This window comes from Leopardus geoffroyi, chromosome A3, assembly GCF_018350155.1.
Source record: "Leopardus geoffroyi isolate Oge1 chromosome A3, O.geoffroyi_Oge1_pat1.0, whole genome shotgun sequence".
Classification (NCBI taxonomy): domain Eukaryota; kingdom Metazoa; phylum Chordata; class Mammalia; order Carnivora; family Felidae; genus Leopardus; species Leopardus geoffroyi.
This window is the reverse complement of record NC_059336.1, coordinates 102983000-103005035: the sequence shown is the minus strand read 5'-3', so window position 1 is coordinate 103005035 and position 22036 is coordinate 102983000. Positions and strand designations below refer to the sequence as shown.

Here is a 22036-nt window from a genome sequence, read left to right as displayed (position 1 = left end):
ACTTTTTGATCTGCAGGACAGTTCACACTATATTCTCAGGGCCTGTTTTCATCTGACCAGGCACAATAGCAGTAAGCACATCCAGCACCTACATCTCAGATTATGAATACTATTCTGTTAGAAGGAATCTGGGCCCCTTTGAGAAATGGCTGATGTGAGGGCTCAGGTGGGAACATACAAAATGAGCCTGGACCACTTGTTCCAAGTTCATCCAAGTGGTTGGCAGAATTCAATAACTTGTGGTTTTAAGACTGAAGTTCTCATTTCTTCCATGTCATTTGAAGGTTGTTCTCAGCTCTAGATATATGGCCCTCTCATAACATGGCAACTCATTTCTTCAAAGCCAGTAAGAGAAGTTCTGTTCCAATCTTTGGCCTTAGGAAGTCCCCAGTCTCTTTTATGGGTTCATCTGATTATACCTTAGGCCTACTTGGGAATCATCTCCCTCTTGATTAAATTCCAAACCAACTGACTTAAGACCCCAATTATACCAAAGATAAAACCACTTCATCTTTGACATATAATAAAAGATAATCATGGGAGTAAAATCCATCGTACAGTAATGCCCACAGAGGGAAGTGATTAAACGGGTGGTGTGCACCAAGGGCAAAGGATCTTGGGAGCCATCTTTGAATTCCGCCTACCACAAAGGGGGCAGGGGAAGTTGGGAGACATGGAACCACTCTTTTTCACACACAAAAAACTTTTTATGTTTTCATAATTTATTAATCCAAAATAAATTTCCTAACAACTTATGTCACAATAAACTTTTGACTATATGCACATATAAGTTCAATTAAAAAATTACATTCAATCATACGCGAATGTCACTAATAAGATCCACCATTTTTTACGTACCAGTAAGAAAAAATAACTGCCGAGTAAAATGTGATATTCCACCAGTTGTAAAATACATTCCAATTTCAGAGATGTTAACTATGAAAATGCATATCCCAGAATGACACACAGCAACTAAAGATATGGCTATTTTTTCTTATTTTATTTTTAAGTAATGTGAAGAGTGTTGCAAATTTCACAGGAATCAGTATCACTTTGAGCTGAGCTGGGCATCTTATCCTTCCCAACTCAACATATACATTCTCTCCTTTGCTTTAAATAGATCTTTTCCTTCCCAGTTTCTGCTCCATGCTGGGAACACAGCACTCCCTACTGTCCTGTTTCCTCCTTTCTCACACCCACTTCTTACTCTCTCCTGTCTGCAGGAACAGAGACAGGAAACACAGTCTTCAAGGAAGAAGGTGATTGGAGAGAAACACGAACTTTGGACAGACGAATGGAGGTTTGATTCTTGGCTCACATTTATTAGCTTGCCTTTGACTGTAGGTAACAGAGAACCCAAATCAAAATGGCTTAAAAGAGTAAAGAAAATATGTTGAGGGGCACCTGGGTGGCCCAGTCGGTTAAGCAGCCGACTCTTGATTACGGTTCAGGTCATGACCTCACAATTCATGAGTTCGAACCCCACGCTGGGTTCTGCACTGACAGTGCTGAGCCGCCTGCTTGGGATTCTGTCTGCCCCTTTCCTGCTCGCGTGCTCTCTCAAACTTTAAAAAAAAGAAAAAGAAAGTATGTTGAATTACTCATGTGGCATAACACAAAATCTGAAGGTTGGGATCTCCTAAGGCTGGTAGATTCCATGGCTCAGCTGCTATCAAGAACCCAGCTTCTTCCCAACTTCCTTCTGTGTCACCTTCAGCTGGTTAGCTAGCTCCCCTTGAGGTCATAAGATGGCAGCATCAGTTCCGGGTGTCATATTTAGACATGGCAATGTCTAACCTCCTTCTTGTGTACCTCAAGAAATGATAACTTTCCCAGAAGTGTACCAGAGGACACGTTATCATATTTCAAGCCTAAACCAACTACTGGCAAAAATGGCATTTCCATTAGTGGTTTTCAACCTTGGCTATACTTTAGAATCACCTGGGAGCTACTGAAAATCTCATGTTCACACCCCAGGCCTCCCTGTAACCCTATCCCCTGCCAAAAAAAAGTCAGAATTTCTGGGAGTAGCCCCCAGGCATCAGTTGTTTTTTTGTTTTGTTTTGTTTTTTAAGTTCTCCTTTTAAAAAGAATTCAATGAGAAGCCAAGGTTGAGAACCACAACTTCAGATTCTTGTTGATACAACTCGAAGGGTTGAAGTCAGAGCCCACCATCTACAAACCACAGATGATGTCATGGAGGAAGGAACGACACCTAAGCAAAACTAAAATTCTGTTAAGAAGGGGAGAAAACACATGTAATGGTATGCAACTAAGTATATAAGCTATGGATACTCAAGGCAGGTAACGCCTTCTTACAGACATGGTTTCCTCAGCTACCATTGCTATAATAATCCTATTATAGGGTTGTAATGGGTACTGAAAAGGATTTCATATATATAATCCTAGCATTCAGCAGGTGTTTAACCTGAGATATTCTGATCTCAGTAAACTCCAAATGTGGCATTTGTGCTTCTAATTGGCAGTATGAGCCCCATATTCCTTAGGCCAGATCACCAAATCACATGGTATTCTGACCTCAACAAGCAACAGCTCAGAAGAAATCTTTGAATGCAACCTCCCCACCATGGTTATACTTATCAAAACCAGTCAGTGAACTGAGACACTTGTGCTAGAAGTCAGGAAACCTATTAAGACAGGGACAAGTCATTTAACATCTGTGAGTCCGAATTCCTTAAATCCTAAAATTGTATTAAGTCAAAACACCAAAAGACTACACACTCAACTTCTAGTGTCTTACCATCTGAAAAAAATTGAGTTTTACAGTCTTGTGGCTTTTAGTAACTGACCACAAAAAAAAAAGTTATATGAAACCTGTTACACAGAATCTTAGAAATAAAAATTTTGTTCACTTTACTTAGTGATTTCCACAATGAGGACTCACGTAAGAACTGTTTACATGAATTATTAGAAGAGGTGAGGTTTTTACATATCACCTCCTTTCTGATCAAAAGAGGTCAAACAAGTAACCACTTTATCTTTTCTGTTTTGGCTCCAAAAAAGATCAGAGATAAATTTAATATAGCCATGTGAATCATGATGGCCAAATGATATAGAAATCCATGTACGGACTTTCCTATTACAACTCTCTTATGTACATTTCTTCTGGTCCATATTTTTAACTGATGATGGCTTAAAATTTTTTTTAATTTTTATTTTAAGTAGGCTCCATGCCCAATGTGGGGCTTGAACTCACAATCCTGAGATCAAGAGCTGCATGCTCTACTGACTGGTCCAGTCAAGTCACTCCAAACTATGGTTTTAGTATTCGTGTATCTGCTTGGAGCTGCATCAAGGGTCACTGATGTTTACTTCACAGAAGAAAACCAAGAGGAGCAGTGAGGAGAAGGCAGCAGGAACTAAACGTGGTATGGCTGAGATGGCCATACGACAAAGCATTTAAGACCTGGAAGACGAATGGATCTTGATTCAGACTACACGTGGGCAGGGATGGCTGAAGCAGGACACTGGGAAATGGGCTCTAACTGAGGAAAAGAGAGTAACTAGAGAGAAGAAGTAGAAAATGGAGGCAGGAGATTTCGCTGGAAGGTGCTATAATAACTCAGATAGAAGAGACTCACAGCCTAATGACTGCTTTAGGTACAAAGGGCACATCAGAGAGAACTGGCTCTCCTCAACCTGATTTAACAGAAGTTAAGAGATTTCATGGACACAAATACGTCTGCCTCTTCAAAACAATGGCTGTTAAATAAGAGCTTAAAAAACGTTCATTTGAGAGTGCATGCACATGCACATACACATACATATGGGGGAGGGGCAGAGAAAGAGAGAGAGGGAGAGATTCCCAAGCAGGCTCGGTGCTATCGGCGCAGATCCCGACACGGGGCTTGAACCCATGAACCGTGAGATCATGACCTGAGCTGAAATCAAGAGGTAGATGCTCAACTGACCGAGCCCCCCAGGCGCCTATTAAATAAGAGCTTTTTAAATTTCTCTGACTTCTCAGTCCCTGAAACCTCTGCTCGGTCTTTTAAGTTTTACAAGTGGTATGGATACTGCCACTTGAAGTATAAAATTTTTTTTCTTAAAATGAACTTTATATGTAAACATTTGTGCCTCATCGGAAATAAACTGTATGTGAATTAACATTATAAGGAAATAAACTGTTAAACTGTCATAGAAAATTAAATGTTAAGTACTATCAAGGTTCTTAGAAATAGGAAAGTAGAAGGTAAATGTTCCTATTTATGCCCTTTTCTATGCAGTTGATCCCATATCCACCTCATAGAGTTATATGGCTTAAATAAGAACGTTAAACAGTATTAAATGAAATAGCATACAGCACATGGATGGTAAGTGTGCATAAATGTAAGCTTACTGTCCACCAATGTTAACTAACATACAAATTTGCCACAAAATTGACCTTCTGCAATTGTGAGCTATGATATATGTGGAAATCCTTTGAATTGTATATGATGTTTAAAGATACAAAGTATCAATTCTACAGGTGATATAACCACTTCTTTGCACAATTTCATTAAATTATTGAAGGCTTTTGCAAAGGATCCTTTTGAAGTATCAACTCAACCTCTCTCCTCTGTGACTTCCTCTGGCAGCCGCTAGTGCATTGTCTTGCCCTCCTCCCTAGCCACAGCCAGGGAATAAACCAATCAACCTGGCAGAGAGCAATGGTCCATGAAGAGATGACACTCTTAGCTCAGAGACTCCTATGCTAAGGGCCCAGGAACTATCCTGGTTTCTTGTTTTCCTAGGTCTTGTCTGATAAACCTTTGCTTGAAATATGTGCAACTCCATTTCTTATGTTAGCAGGATTAGGTTATAAGCAAAATAACTGACTCATGTTTTCAAACAGGACTTTGTTAAGAATTGTCATTACCTTTGGTGTACTCTATGTATCCAGCAAGCTAGAGATGCTATTATTCTTCCCAGCAATATAACAATATGATAACGACAGTTTCAGGCTCATAGTATTGTTCTAATAATAATCAGTACCACTATATAAAAGTGCATATTTAGAATTCCATTATCTGTGCTTGGAGAACTTTCTATTTGATGATTATGTTAGAGATGCCATCACATTTCTAAAATTTACACTTTACACAAATGTACAGTCTCACTACAGTTTATGCACCAATGAGAAAGATAACCATTCTTATATCTTAACAAAAAAGTTAAAAACTCCAAGTTTAGGAATGGTATAGCAAGAGACATTGTTCCATTTTATTTACAACACTAAGAAATTGGAAACAACAGGAAAATGGTTTTAAAAAATCACAAAACTGTAATTTAAGCCATAAAACAAAATTGTGAGCAACCATTAAAAATATGTTGCAAATGTATTTAATGACATGAAAAGATCTAACTGTATAGTCATCATCTACCTGCTATCCCAATGTGTTCCTAGAGAAACCTAACAGTTTTCTCTCTTCAATCTCCTGTATCTCTTCATGCATCTGCATTCAGCCTAATCTTCCTTCCTATTTTACTGACAAAACTCAATCAGAAAAGACTTCTGCAATTTACTACCACAACATTTGCCTACCAGCCAGCAGCATCTCTGCCGTATATGTTCCTTTCCTGTTCCACTGGTTGGAACAGCTTGGTGAAGACCAATCCCCTCACTTATACACTAGATTCTGCCCCTCCCACCATCGATTAGAGAAGATGCACAACATCATAATGACACAAGAGGGCGCTTTAAATGAGGACTCTTGTAAACCACTCCAAATCAACAGTCTTGAACAGGCGTAGACATAAGTACTCTTCATCCATACAAAACTATGGAAGAAAATAACAAAAATACATCAGCTGCTGAAAATTACCAACTTTAGACACCCCTACTCCCTTCCCCCCAAAAATCACGCAGCAGCAGCAAACTGTAACACAAAAATCCAAACTGAATTAAATATCCCTGTTTAAGAATATGAAAAAACAACCTGAATTGAAATTCAAAAACTAAAACAAACACTGAACAAAAAAACAGAAGTAATGAAACAAGAGCTGACTGACCTCAGAAATGATACAAAAAAGAGATCATGTCAAAAATATAGCCTATAAGACAGATTTGAATGGAAACAATAAGGGTTACTAGATAAAAGTGGAAAAAGAACAAAAAATAAAAATGAGATGAAGAAAGCAAAATTTATAAAAGAATAAAAAAAGAAAATTCATCATAGAGAGGGAAAACACATAAATATAACAATTTACACAGTAACTATAATAAAAAATTACAGAAGCTAACCCAAACGTTCAGTCATTTCAATAAATGTGAATGGGCTCAATTCACTTATCAAAAGAAGTAAAGGATTTTTGGTTTGGCTCAAATAACAAAACCCAAACTATACATGCTATATAAGAAAGGCTAAAACTTAACTCAGAAAAGCTAAAAAACAAAGTGGTGGGCAAATAAATACTAAAAGCAAATGTAACCAAATTTCCAGTTGCAATGTAAAATCTTAAACAATTAGAAGGAACGTTTTGTACTGCTACAATTAAAACCTATGAGTCTATACTGTAGGTAGGATGGATGTTTAACCCATACTTTATACATCTTCCAATTTCACTATATGGATTACTGACATAACATATACTCAAGAATTGGTGTTTAACAACATTAAACATTTTTACTGTTTTATTGAGGACATTCTTTTTTTTGAAGTTTATTTAATTATTTTGAGAGAGAGAGCAGAAGCAGGGGAGGAGCTGAAAGAGGGAAACAGAATATCTCAGTAGACATAGAAAACACACTTGATGGGGTGCCTAGGTGGCTTAGTTGGTTAGGCATCCGACTCTTGATTGTGGCACAGGTCATGATCTCACAGTGGTTGAAATAGAGGCCCATTTCAGGCTCTGTGCTGACAGAGCGAAGACATAGGATTCTGTCTCTCCCTCTCTCTCTGCCCCTTCCCCACTCACACACACGGGCTCTCTTTCTCTTAACATAAATAAATAAATAAATAAATAAATAAATAAATAAATAAATAAATAAATAAATAAAAACTTAAAAAAGGGAGGGGGGAACACACTTGATGAAATCCAACATCCATCCGTGATAAAAGCTCTCTATAAAACAGGGATAGAAGGGAACTTCCTCAAACCAATGAAGAGTATCTCTGAAAAACCTACAACTAAAATCATATATGATGGTGAAGGACTGAATGCTTATTGCCTAATATCAGGAAAAAGGCAATGATATCTGCTGTCCCTTCTATTTAACATTGCACAGGACGTTTTAGTCAGTGAGATCAGTCAAGAAAAAGAAATAAAAGGCAACCAGATTAGAAAGCAAGAAGTAAAACTGTCTTTATTCTCATATAATATGTTGAAATTCCTAAGGAACACACACACACACACACACACACACACACACACACACACAGTCTACAGCTAATAAATGAGTTCAGCTAAGTCTCAGCAAACAGGAGCAAAATACAAAAATTAGGGGCTCCCGAGTGGCTCAGTTGGCTAGGTGTCCAACTTTGGCTCAGGTCATGATCTCACAGTTTGTGGGTTTGAGCCCTATATCAGGCTCTGTGCTGACAGTATGGAGCCTGATTGGGATTCTCCCTCCCTCCCTCCCTCTCTCTGCCCCTCCTCTACTCATGCTTTCTCTCTCAAAACTAAATAAATAAACTTAAAAAAATACAAAAATTAATTCTATTTCTCTTTACCATGAATGTATGACCCAAAAATGAAGTTTAATTCCTCTCATCAACACCATCAAAGGAAAAATACATGTAAATAAATTTAACAAAAGTGTAAACAACACACTTGTACACTGAAAAGTACAAAACTGAGAGAAATTAAGGATCTAAATAAATTGAGATACATTCCATATTCACAGACCAGAAGATTCAATTAACACTGTAATTTTCCACAGATCAATGTAATATTTGTCAAAATTCCAGCACAGGTTTTTTGCAGAAATTTACAAGCTGATCTTGAAATTTATATGGAAAAGCACAAGACACTAAATTAGCCAAAACAATCCTTGAAAAGGTGAACAAAACCAGACAGCTTCTATTTCCTTATTTTAACACATAGTATAAAGCTATAGAATCACAAGACATTATCACAAGACAGTGTGATAACATAAAAGGGTAAACATATAGAGCAACAGATAAACATATAGAGCCTAACATATAACATATAAAGATACACATATACAACAACAGAACACAATTGAAAGTCCAGAAAGAAATTCTTACATTTATAGTCAATTGATTTCTGACAAAGATGCCAAGGCAACTCACTGGGGAAAGGGCAGTCTTTTTTTTTGAAATGGGGCTGGGACAATGGGATATCTATATGCAAAAAGAAAAATTTAGATCCTTCAACCACACTTTTCTCAAGAATTCAAAATGAATTATAGACATAAATGAAAGAGCTAAAACTATAAAAATTTTTAGAAGAAAACATATAGGTGAATCTTGTGATCTTGCATTAGAATTTTTAGATAGAACCTCAAAACCATGATCCATAAAAAAAAAAAAATACACTTAGGGCATCAAAATTAAAATGGTCATGCTTTAATAGACACTATTTTAAAAATATAAGCACAAACTGGGCCAAAAAGACAAAGTCACATATTGGGACAAAATATTTCCAAATTATATATGTGATAAAGGACTTGTATCCAACATATAAGAACTCTTACAATTCAACAGTATGAAGATGATCCGATTAAAGAATGGGTAAAGATCTGAATTGACCAATGGCACATGAAAAGATGCTTAACACCAGTAATCATTAGAAAAATGCAAATTACAACCATAATGAGATACCACCTCACCCCCTACTAGAACAGCCACAATCAAAACAACTGACAGTAACAAATGTGGGTGAGCATGTGAAGAGACTAGAATCTTCTTACATTGCTATCTGGGATGCAAAATGATGCAGCCACTTTGGAAAACAATGTGGCAGTTCTTAAAAAGTTAAAAATATATTTACTGTAAGACCCAGAATCTCCAAAACATACAATGGAATAATGGGGGCAATTTTATATGTACACACACACACAAGTGATCAGGGTGCCTGAGTGGCTCAGTTGGTTGAGCATCCAACTCTTTCTTGATTTTGTCTCAGGTCATGATCCCAGAGTCGTGAGAACAAGCCCTGCATGGAGCCTGCTTGGGATTCTCTCTCTTTCACTCTCCCTGCCCCTCTCCCCCACTCGCATACACATTCTCTCTCTCTAAAAATAAAAAATATATATATCTTTTTAAAAAAATAATAAAGTTTTTTTTTAAAACAAAAAGTGATCTATGCTAAGGCATGAATGAATCTCAAAAACATCATACAATGTGAAAAGAATTAGAAGCAAAAGACCACATATTAAAGTTTATACGAAATGCCCAGAAAAGGCAAATCTAGAAATAGTAAGTAGATCCGTGGTTACCTACAACTGGATATGGGACTGGGGAATGACTTAAAATGGGTCTAAGGGATCTTTTGGGGGATGTCAAAAACATTCTAAAACTGGATTTGGTGATGTCACACAACTTTTAAATTTACCAAAAAGTATTAAATTTTACACTAAAAACAAGTGAAAACTATATCAAAGTAAGTAAAAGGGCCCAAAATAGCCAAGGCATTCATGGAGAACAGCATTAGAAAAACTATCAAAGTATATAAAATGCAGTAAAGCTACAGTAATTAAGACAGACTATTAGAGAAAAAAACAAATGAAGCAGAACAGATACCCCAGAAATAGATCTTTGTCTGAAGGAAACTTATCTATACCAGAGGGACCAGGCATTACAGATCAGTGGGGAAAGGGCAGTGTTTTCAGTTGAATGGTATGGAGAGAATGCTTATCCATATAAGGAAAGAGAGGGAAAATAAGGTGTTAAAAAAGAAATCAGTTAGTTTTAATTCTTCTCATCTCCCACTAGCCACAGCCACTCTCTTTTTCATGTAATTTAGCGGCTCCTCCCACATGGAAACTACAAGAGTGTACTTCCCTACTTTCCGACTTTGGACTTGGCTATGTATCTTACTTTGGCCAATGGGTTGTGTGTAAATGTGATACAAACAGCCTTGAGCTTCTGCCAATGCTGTGAGAAGAACACATCCCAGCCAGCCCGCTGATCCCAGGAGGAGACTGAGACAAACGTGGGCTAGAACCATCCTGGTCAACCTGCTTTAAGAAGCAGAGCCAACCTAGCCAAGGCCAGCCCAGATCAGCCTATTCCCAGCCAATCTGCAGATGCACAGAAAAAAGAAATGTTTATTTTTACATGCTGAGAAGTTTGTGGTTGTTAATACCATTAAATTAGCAACTATTACCAGATACTTTTTTCAAAGGAGTAAAAAATAAATGTAAAAAGCAAAACCGCAAAACTTAAACAGATTGCCAAAATAAGCAATTCTGCTCCCAGAGGCACCTCAGAAAAAGTGAAAAGACAGTTTACAAAATGGGGAGACCTGCCACACATACCTCACAAAGGATTACATCAGGAATATGTAAAATCAATTTAAGGACAGTCCAGTCCAATAGAAATGTAAGCAAAAAACACTAACAGGCATTTCACCAAAGATGAAACTCAAAAGCTAGCAAGCCTAAGAAAAGACGCTGAGCTTTGTGAAAATAAAGCTATGTGACATCACTTTTATGCCCAATAAACTGGTAGAAAAAAAAATTAAAGACTTGACAATACAAAGTATTGGCAAGTATAGAGTAACAGGATTTATTTTACACAGTTGACGGGAATATAAACCGTTCTAACTACTTTTCAAAAAGATTAGTATTGTTTTAAAATTTTAACATGATACAATTCTACTCCTTGGTTTATATCCAAGATAACTTACACACATTTATGTCAAAAGACATGTATGTTATTAGATATATTATTTATTACACATTTTTAGCAATACTTTATATTTAAAATATTGAAAATAACCTAAATGTCCATCATTAGTAGAATGTTTAAGTAAATGTTAACATATTTACAGAATGAAATGCTATATAAAAGTATAAATTAATAAGAGCTTTGTGGATCTACATGAACGAATCTTAGAAACATAATGTTGAGTGAAAATACCAAGTCACCAATAAATACACAGAATACTTGTTTAAAAAAAAATCCAAACTGGTGGGGATCCTGGGTGGCTCAGCAGGTTAAGCATCTGACTTGATTTCAGCTCAGGTCATGATCTCACAGTTCATGAGATTGAGCCTCATTGGGCTCTGTGCTGAGCCTGCTTGGGATTCTCTCTCCCCTCTCTTTGCCCCTCCCCCAATGCTCGCTCGTTCACTCTCTCTCTCTCAAAATAAATAAGCATTTAAAAAAAAATCCAAACTGTTTAAATAAAATCCAAACACAAGCAAAACTAAATATAGTATTTAGTGAATCACATACATTGGCAAATCTACATAGAAACAAGAGGAGAATAAAAATACAAAAGATAGTGACAAACAGAGGAAAGCAGGTCCAAGGAGACGGGAGATATATATCTATGTATATGTATCAGATATTTTATAATTTTTTAGCAGGGGAGGAGAAAGAAAAAGATTTCTATTTTAGAAAATGGAAAAGCCCTATGTTTCCATGCCAATTTCTAGAGGTGTTTCAGAGAAATAAAAGGAAATGTGCTAAATTCTAATTTTACCTTTTTCATACCTTTATTTTCATGATGACTTCTTCTCAGTATCCAAAACCTAATATGAAAAAAAAACCACACATTTTTATGCATCAATATCAAATTCAGGCACATCATAATGGTCTTGTAATTTTCTAATGATTCCAATACTATTTATCCTAGTAATTATAATACCGTAAGAACAACTGAAACATAGCTTTTACATCTCTTTTTTCCATATATATTTCATAGTAATAACAAAATAGTTGGTATGACTTTTTTTTTTTTTAATTTATTTATTTTGAGAGAGAGAGAGAACGTGCACATGTGAGCAGGGCAGAGAGAGAGGGAGAGACAGAATCCCAAGCAGACTCTGAGCCATCAGCACCAATCCTGACATGGAGCTCGAACTCAGAAACTGTGAGATCATGTCCTGAGCCAAAATGAAGAGTCGGATACTTAATTGACTGAGCCACCCAGGTGCCCCTTGGTTTGACTTTTAATTCCAGAGTAAGCCTTCATATTTTACAACATAAAAATATCCATAAATAAGCACCTTTGACTTTCTCATATTTGCACACACTCAAGAGAACTTCTGCCACAAGATGATATGGCTTGGTTCTAGAAGAATCTTTCATTTTCGCTTAAATTTCAATTTAATTTTAAAGGCACAGACTCTAACATATGGGAGATGAAAGAATATAAATTACTATTTTTTCAATTATCTTTCCTCACTGACTGGAAGAACATTTGAAGAAAACTTTGAAATAACTATTTAAGGATGCTTTGACATAACTTTAAAACATTCATCACCCAATGATTCTTAGCTTTCCTTCTAAGAGTATAACAGGAGTACTAGTTCTCCTATTTGCTTTGTTTTCCTTTGGTTAGCTTGGCTACTAAGGTTACTAACTACTTTGAAAGTTTTAAGAACATTCCAATTTATACTTATTGCTTGCATAAGTATAACGTTCCTACCAGCAATAAGTATATATTTTCCTTTAAGCTACAAAAAATATATATACAAATGAATAATTTTCTAAACAGAATTAAATTCTAAGATTGTCAGTCCTAACGTATCCCAAATGGTAACCTATGAGGCATTCTCCTTAAAGAATAGTACGTTTCCAAATTCTTGCCCTTAGTTCAAACATATTCTTTAAAAAAGAAAAACAAAAATTAAAATTCTACTTACTTTGGCCAACAATTCTTGTGTTTCAGGAGTCAGTGGAGCATGTGAAAACTTGCAATAGTCACCCTGATAACATTTTGTTCCTGTATGGTAAAACTTGCAAGGATATTCATGTAACCCAAGTGTTAAGGAAGAGAACAATTTTAATCCAACTAAAATAATTTGTAATTTATTAACTTTATGTTCCCTGTATAAAGGCCTTTCCTTCTAGTAGAAACACTAAATTCTCTATTTAAAATATGATAAATTATGACTTGAACTATATGAAACATCTAATTTTAGGATAATTATAATAAATCAAGTTTATTGGCTATCACATGAAACTTTCCCTTCATATTCATTTTTATAATAAATTATAGGTCTGTTTTAATGACGTAAGAAAAGTTTGTGTGTTTTAAATACTTTAAGAAATGTGATTATTATTTTTTTATAATTTTTTTAAGTTTATTTATTTATTTTGAGAAAGAAAGAGAGAGAGCATGAGCAGGGGAGGGGCAGTGCGAGAAGGGGACGGAGGATCTGAAGTGGGCTCAGCAGAGAGCCCCAATGTGGGGCTCAAACCATGAGATCATGATCTGAGCTGAAGTTGGATGCTTAACCAACTGAGAAACCCAGGCACCCCAGAAATGTGATTATTTTTAAGGCATTCTTTTGGGGTAGAGGCAATAAAGTCAATGACGATGATAGGTTTTACAAATCTGGATCCTTTATATATTAGGTTTATTTAAAATAGAATGAACTTAAACAACTTCAACATTGTTTTCTAGAAAAAAAACTCTCAAGTTAGAGTTTGAGATTCCCTATACTGCATGACTGAAGGAAAACAACTTTTGTGGTACCCAAAGGTGCTATTACCATAAAATTTTTATGTTATGTTTTTACAACCTGTCTGTACCATTTGCATTAAAGAGTTAAGGTTATTCTCCAAATTAAAGGACAATTCAGTACAGACTATACAGAAAACAAGTACTCCCAAATGACGCCTTTTTTTTTTTTTTTTTTTTTTTTTTAAACAAAGTAACTCATATGAGGGTGCCTAGCTGGCTTAGTTGGTAGATCATATTACTCTTAATCTCAGGGTTGTAAATTCAAGTCCCACGCTGGGGGTACAGATTACTTAAATAGAAAATCATTAATAACAACAAAGTAGTTGTATATATGTATATACACATACATAGCTATATCTCTATGAACATAGATATAATTAGTTAATGTCACAGCAGAAATTCTGAGTCTTTCTGTGGGTTGAATAGGTCTCATGAACCTACTGCTATGCTATCCAAGTGAAGGATCTTCATTTGAGAGAATTACTAAAGAATCCATCTTTTCTTCCTTGGGGGGAAAAAAAAAATCACACAATTTAACCACTTTGATATGGATTTGGGCTTGGGTAACATAATTTTGCCATAGCTAAAACACAGGTTTTATTCAAAATTATACATACTTAAAATGTTCATGTAAATATTTATAAAAAGTAAAATTATATCTTGTGATAAAGGATATTATGCAAATACAGACAATTTTCACCTCTGGTACAATATCCTTGTACATAAAACTTGCACATTTCCTTTTTCTTCTCTATCTCTGCATCATGATCAAATTTACACTGGTCTCCCTGGGCGAAAGCAAAGAACAAGGACAAGCCATTATTTCTCAGTTAAGTCATGCAGTTCCTACTAATCTTAAAATAAGCAAATGGTTCCAGAAAAAAATCTGAGAAGCCCTACAGTCTAATTCTTAACGAGCTATCGTATAACCACTCCACAATCTTAAAATCTTGTTACATCCTAAACCTTTTTAACACAAAGTATTTTTTTAAAAAAATGCTTATTTATTTGATAGAAAGAGCCTGAACATAAGCAGGGGAGGGGCAGAAAGAGAGGGAGAGAGAGAATCCCAATCAGGCTCCACAGTGCCAGCACAGAGCCTGCCACCAGGGCTCAATCCCACGAACTGTGAGATCATGAGCTGAGCTGAGATCAAGAGTCAGCAGTTTAACTGACTGAGACACCCAGGTGCCCCTAAAAAGTATCTTTTTTAAACACAAAATAATACTTCGGTAAAGCTTTCTAACTGAACCTTTTCCAGAAGGAAAGAGTTATAAAATGTACAGGTATGCTTTTAGAGTATCCAATGGAGACAGGAGTTGGCTTTTGTACATTTTTGCTATATCTTACATTTTAGTATATTTTTGCTTACACAGTTTTTTATACCTTAATACATTTCCTTTCAAGAAAATATTTACAAACTTGTTTCCCCTTGCGTTCCACTGTATGTTGGTTGATGAATCCCTGACTCATTCTCACATGCTGCTGCTTCTCTTTCGGTTTACCATCCTTTGAAAACAAAAACAAAGAAGTAAATGTGAGAAATATAAATTTAATTATTTTATTCCACTGCACAAAATTATTTTGACCACCTTTAAAACATTAAAAAGTGACTCTTCTAAACTGGCCTACATGTGTAAGATTTGGACTTTTGCACATCAGTTGAAAAATAAATGTTCTGCCAATTACAACAGAATTCCAGCACTGAACGTGTTTGGTCAATTTGAATTATTTTACTATACTTTGCCCTTATTTTTAAAAATTGAATAAGCAATTTTTTAAAATGAAAATGCTGCTACTTGTGATAAAAAATGAAATCCGGGAATAAGGCTCTTGAGAACAACGGAGACAAAACTGGAGACTGTAAGGTAAACCGAAAGCGGTATACTCTTTAAGTTCAATGAGATGCTCACTGGGTGAGAGCGGCGAATAATAACCAGCTCTATCTAGTAAACAAATATAACCTCAAAGATGGCAACAGAGATATAAAAACAAAAGGTGACCTTTATATAAAAACAAAAGGGGAATCTCATAATACATTTTAGCTCTTTAGAAACCTAAACCATTTTAGCATGTTAACCTGTGGTACAATTTACATACAATGTCTGCATCCCAAACTTCTGAACATGTTTAGGAATTAAATATGTAAAAAGAAGAGACCTGACTACATTTACGTGATCTGCTTTGTAATGATGTTAAATTTCTACTTAACACCATCAAAATTATGTGTCCAATATGTGCCAGTTTAAATCTTTGGTTTTACTGGACTACGTTATTAAATTCTAGCACAGGTTTACAATTTGCTACTCATGTAGAAGGGCTGTCAACTTTAGCTGAATAATCATTTGAGTCCATGTAAACCAAATGAAGGGAATACCAACAGGGTCAGGAGATACAGGCTGTGGCCTGGCCCTGTGTGACTGAGCAGATACCTGAACCCCCAGAGCTTCAGAGTCCTCATCTGTAAAATATGGAAACATATATAAATATGTTTCAATCCATAATATTTGGTATTTCTAATATTTTACCACCCCTGACTCTTGTCTTCTGGACCCAGCCTAACAAAAAAGTTTGTTTAAAACACCTCAGAAGGGGCGCCTGGGTGGCGCAGTCGGTTAAGCGTCCGACTTCAGCCAGGTCACAATCTCGCGGTCCGTGAGTTCGAGTCCCGTGTCAGGCTCTGGGCTGATGGCTCAGAGGCTGGAGCCTGTTTCCGATTCTGTGTCTCCCTCTCTCTCTGCCCCTCCCCCGTTCATGCTCTGTCTCTCTCTGTCCCAAAAATAAATAAACGTTGAAAAAAAAATTTTTTTTTAAATAAAATAAAAAAAAATAAAACACCTCAGAAAAGCAGAGTCCAGAGGAGTCACTTACTATTCTATCCTGATTACATCTGCAGACCAAGGAAGAGGAACTTCTACAAAGCAAAATCAAAACACCAAGCGGATAGGGGGTGTTTTGTAAGCCAATGCTCAGAAATATTCATTTTTAATTTCCAGAGGGGAGTCAAATACTGATAGACCAGGAACCGCAATCATAGCAACTCTGTAAGACTCTGTGACCTTTGAAGTGTTCTCTGGGCTACTTTACCTTCTCCCTGCTTCTCCTGCTTTTCCAGTCTGACAGTACAACACTGCAAAATCAAGGGACTTGTGTGCACGTATTCAGGTAAACAGGTTCAACGATAAGGCTTAACACAGGTGCTGGCAGCTCATGAGGGAGAGGGAAGGAGCTGCAACAGTGACAAGGAAGAATGTGGAGAGCCACCGTGAGAGGAGATTTTTCACCATCAGAGAACCCTCGTTTTATGGCTTGCCACTGAGGTAGGTGCAAGATGAATATCCTGCAGCATGTAGGCGTTCTCCTACGTGCCCATACTCTTGTACCTGTTCCTGTGAGCCACTGTTCCTCAGTGAAGCGTTGGATCCTTTGTGTCCGGCGCCAGGCCATTTTCGCTTCATTTTCTTCTGTTTACCATTTTTCTGTACAGCTTTAAGGTTTTTATTTTTTTGTTTAACAACTAAAAACAAAAAAGTTAATTCTGTTTAAATCTTAAACATTAAATTAAATCTTAAAATGCTTAATTTTAATTTATGATGACATAAAAGTACAATGGCAGTTTACTTTAAATTTTTTTTAACATTTGTTTCTTTTTGAGAGGGAGAGAGAGAGAGACAGAGTGTGTGTGGGGGAGGGGCAGAGAGACAGGGAGTCACAGAATCCAAAGCAGACTCCAGGCTCTGAGCTGTCAGCACAGCGCCCAACGTGGGGCTCAAACTCATCAACCAGGAGATCATGACCTGACCCAAAGTCAGATACTTAACTGACTGAACTACCCAGGCACCCTGGCAGTTTACTCTTAAGTACATTCTGGGGCGCTTGGGTGGCTCAGTCAGTTGAGCATCTGACTTTAGCCTGGATTATGATCTCATGATTCATGAGTTCAAGCCTCACATTGGGTTGTGCTTTGGCAGCTCAGAGCCTGCTTCAGATCCTCTGTCTCTCTCTCTCTCCTCCTCCCCTGCTCGCTTGTGTGCTCTCTCTTGCTCTTAAAAATTAATAAAATAAACACCTAAAAAAAAAAAAAGTACATTCTATAATAATCCAGGAGGAGTTCTCCGCTGCTCACTGGGTGAAACGTGGTATGATGCTGACCTTTCTGGAAGCTCTGGGATTAAGAGACCAAAAGGAGAATTAATATATTCTGGATCCCCAATTCATTCTTTATGAAAATAGATAAGGTAGGGAGGCCTGGGTGGCTCAGTCGGTTAAGTGTCCAACTATCAGTTTCGGCTCAGATCATGATCTGGCAGTTTCACGAGTTCAAGCCTCACGTCAGGCTGTGTGCTGATGGTGCGGAGCCTGCTTGGGATTCTCTCTCTCTCTTTCCCTCTCTCTCTGTCTCTCCCCTACTCATGCTGCCTCTGTCTCTCTCAAAATAAATAAACAAACTTAAAAAAAATTTTTTTTAAATAGATAAGGTATAGTCAGGAAGAAAGAAAAGCAAGATAATTAATGAAATCAATCTTGCTTGCCACCAGCCAGATCCTTTTGAAGTGTTCAGAGTATAATGGAGCTAATTAGGAACTGCCATAGCACTATAAAAGCAAAACCTTCAAATGTTTAAAATGACCTCTTACACTACTGTCAGAGTTTTCACTGAAAACATTTTATATATGAGTGCCTGGCTGGCTTAGTTGGTAAAGGATGCAACTCTAGATCTTGGGGATGTGAGTTTGAGCCCCACACTGCGCAGTGTTTAATTTAAAATAAAAATAAACACAGATTAAAAAAAAGAAAAAGAAAACATTTTATATAGATTAAATTTATCTATAGACTGATTTTAAACAGAAAAACATTTCAAGAGAAAAAAAGCAGTAAAATAAGAGGATTAATTTTGTTTACCATGGTCATTTGTCCTCATATCTATGACTAAACTTTATTTGATTAATCTAAAAGAATATTATTTCTGAGTTTAATCTGGCATACCGCTATAACAGATATGAAATCAATCCCTCCCTAGAACACAGCAATACAAACAGGCACATCTTGTCCTTCATATATGCAGAGGCAAAGGATTTAGCATTCTCCCTTTCAAAGCAGTCATGGCCTTTGATAACCCTGCTGTACTTTCCTCCTATAAACTAAGCATTTGTACACCAAATGGCCAGGTCTCAGGGGGGTCTCCGGCCATGCAAGCTCACATCTGGTGTAAAGATCCATGGAGGGGCACCAGGGAAGCTCAGTCAGTTAAGCATTTAACTCTTGATTTTTGTTCAGGTCACGATCTCACAGTTCATGAGATCAACCCCCAAGTCAGGCTCTGTGCTCACAGCACAGAGCATGCTTGGCATTCTCTCTCCTCTCTCTGTCCCTCCCCCTCGCAAAGTAAATAAATAAACAAAAATAAATAAATAAATAAATAAATAAATAAGATCCATGGAAAGCATGATCTTCCTATGAAATAAAACGCAAGAGGAAACTCTCCCCCTCCCCAAACCCCAATCTGTATATGGACAACTGTGATTGCTTCTCTAGATAAACACAAAATGACAAAACAGTCTCACCCTTACCTTTCTGGGTGTCCTTCACTCCCTCTTTCTTCAATTCTTCAGGAAATGGTAAGGATTGAGCAGCATTTGCCATTTCTTTAGCTTGTATATACTGCTGAAGCTCTTTAGCAAAAGTATCTTCTGATTCCTGACTGCAGGTATCATTATCACTATATACATCATAGTCCTTACTTCTTGATTTTCTATGTAGCAATTTCTTCGGTGATGCTGTAGAGTTCCCCAAGTGCCTAAACTAAGTAAAAATTAAATTTTCAATTTTAAAAACCTAGCATAATTCAACGCAATCTGGTTATAAAGAAGAAATAAAGACCAGCCATGAACTGATCATTGTTGAAGTTGGGTGATGGGTATACGGGGGTTCATATACTTTTCTTTCCACTCTTACATACTTAAAATTTTCCAGAATTAAAAAAAACATAAACAAAAAACACAACATATTGTCCTTGAAGAAAACTTAACACAAGATTCTGAATTTGTACACTAGATGTACTCTACTGAATTAAAGACGAAATCCCCAAATCTTAATTATTTGATATAATTTTATTTGATTGAATTATAGTATTACAATTCACATTTTATTTCTCCCTTTGCATCCTTTTGCATACTTTAAATGGCTTAATTCAATAACTCATCATTTCATAAAAGAACAAGTAAACTGTAATGGCCCAAGTGAAAATCTATACTACACTAAGATATATCACAGCTAGCGAAGTCCATTATTTTTCCTGTAACTCACAGCATTGGTGGCAGAGAAGGTGGCAGCACTGACAACAAGGAAGAAAGAACTGCCCCGTTCTCTATAATCAAGTTAATTTTACTTTCAGAAATAGTTTTCTAACACTGTTGTTGCAGCTGCCCCAAGGCGACAGATGCAAACACTGGCACCCACACTGGAAGAGCAAGCCAGGTAAGGCAACTGACCCTGGGTCAGCCTGAGATGATCACAGCAGACAACTTAAAGTACTCTGAATTAAAGTACCAGAATTCCCTAGTATTGGTTATATAGGTATTTATACTCGATAACCCAGGTGGATCAAGTTGTATAATTATCGTTAGTATAGATGATACATTTTAATTAAGGTTTATTTTAAAAAGTCCAAGTGTCAAAGGGCTCCTGTTTCGATATCAAGAAGAGATGACATGTCTACCATTAAATTGGCCAATGATGCTGCTCCAGAGCATGCTTTGGGGCCTGGTCTCTTACCTACTTTCTTATAACTGATCAAGGCAGCAGACTCAAACAAACCAGAAGACTATTATAAAATATACTAAGTGGCCCAATTTAATGGTTTACCTTTGATGGTTAACTTCAAAGCTAGGACTCGTACCACCAGAGGATTTATCGTAGGCTTAGAAAATGACTTTGCTCCCTGCCTGAAGAATCCAAACAAGTGGAGAAAGTTTCCTAACCTGACAGTGGCCTTAATGTACACCTCATCTTCATTACACCAGACAAGACTACCAACCAATCCAACAATCATCAGGCCACCAAGTTCCTGGTCTCCAAGTTTTCAAGAAAGAGCACCTTTTAAAACTAAAGCCATAGAATGAACTTGTAAATGTATCTTCTTCTAGTCAGGGGTTGGCAGCCTCTTGTTTTTGTAAATAACGTTTTGCTGGAACACAATCATACCCATTCATTCACTCCTCTGCTACCTGTGGCTTAGTTGTGACAGAGACAATATGGCTCACAAAGTCAAAATGATGCACTAGCTGGTCCTTTATAAAAAGTTGGCCAATTTCTGTGATAATTATGTTTACCTTGGTTTTCGCCTTTAATTTTATTTAATGGGCACAGGGAGAATCATTCAATTGTGCAACAGCTTCGCGAAGCTTAGTCAAACACACAGGAAATTCTATTCAGCGTAACTGAATCAAAATATCACAATGATCCAAATGAATCATTAAGTGCTCCCTCACACACAAAATATGTACCAAAGCAGACCCCTTTTAACAGGTAATAATACGTCTGATTCATTTGTATTAAATGAAAAGATGAGACGACTTGGCAACATGAATAAAACCAGGAAGATCATCAATTATGTTGTTTTTTATACATTAGAGATGAGCACTCCTAATGGATATGATTACTCTTAGAGAGCAATGAAATACACAAAATACAAACGATTGCTTTAATACTTTTCTTCATGCAGCTAGCTATAAACTCCTTGCTTTGATATTTGTTGTTCTCTATGTAATTTAGAAAGCATATAAATACACTATATAACTTTTTTCTCTTCAGTGAAGGAGTCTAAATAAAAATTTTTTTAAGCAAAAGATTTTTAATTTAGGATGATTTATTGAACTAGTGTGGCCTCCTGAAAGTCCACAGAAATAAAAGTATAGAAATGTAAACACAGTTCCATATTAGTGGGGGTGGGGGGGAAATGAAGTACATTCATCAGTAATTGAGAAAAGTTTAACAAATTATTGGCAAACATTTGAAAAACAAAAAGCAAATGATAATTGGGAGGCTGGGCTTACGTTGGTGTGTGAGAAACGGGGCTGTAAATGAGGATGAATTAAAATTCTACATAAAAACAGACAAAGCTATTGTTAACAAATTCTCTCTACCCTACTCCTCACCAGAACGCATACAAACAAAAATTTACCCTGGGCAAAAAAGAGAATAAAGAAATTGAATAAAATGTCTGATAAAAGCCAAGTCTTGTTACCTGGGTACTAAGACCCCAGGATGAAGTCCTCCACATTCTGGCATTTGAGAGCAACCCCCACCAGAAATATACTCCATCCACTCAACCTACAACAGGAGTTCTACCCCACTGTCCAGAAGAGATCCGCCCACTGGGGTCTATGGACAGAATTCAATGAACTTGAATGGCAATAAAAATCACACATTA

At 36.7% G+C, this 22036-nt stretch overlaps 1 protein-coding gene across 9 annotated transcripts in view; it reads right to left on the bottom strand.

Moving 5' to 3' along the window:
* Positions 1-701: 701 nt before the first annotated feature.
* The window catches only part of ZC3H8 (zinc finger CCCH-type containing 8), a 31201-nt gene continuing 9866 nt past the window's right edge, over positions 702-22036 (bottom strand). Inside the window, exons 3-9 of one of the 9 annotated variants that reach the window (XM_045446869.1) lie at positions 19176-19407; positions 16989-17122; positions 14992-15114; positions 14282-14393; positions 12782-12891; positions 11628-11665; positions 702-5781 (exon numbers count right to left, since the gene is read on the bottom strand). In XM_045446869.1, the coding sequence (XP_045302825.1) occupies positions 11636-11665; positions 12782-12891; positions 14282-14393; positions 14992-15114; positions 16989-17122; positions 19176-19407 (741 nt within the window). In that variant the 3' untranslated portion in view covers positions 702-5781; positions 11628-11635. Of the gene's footprint in view, positions 5782-11616; positions 11666-12781; positions 12892-14281; positions 14394-14991; positions 15115-16988; positions 17123-19175; positions 19408-22036 lie in introns of all 9 variants that reach the window. The other 8 variants (XM_045446867.1, XM_045446870.1, XM_045446871.1 and 5 more) reach the window with 8 other exon arrangements.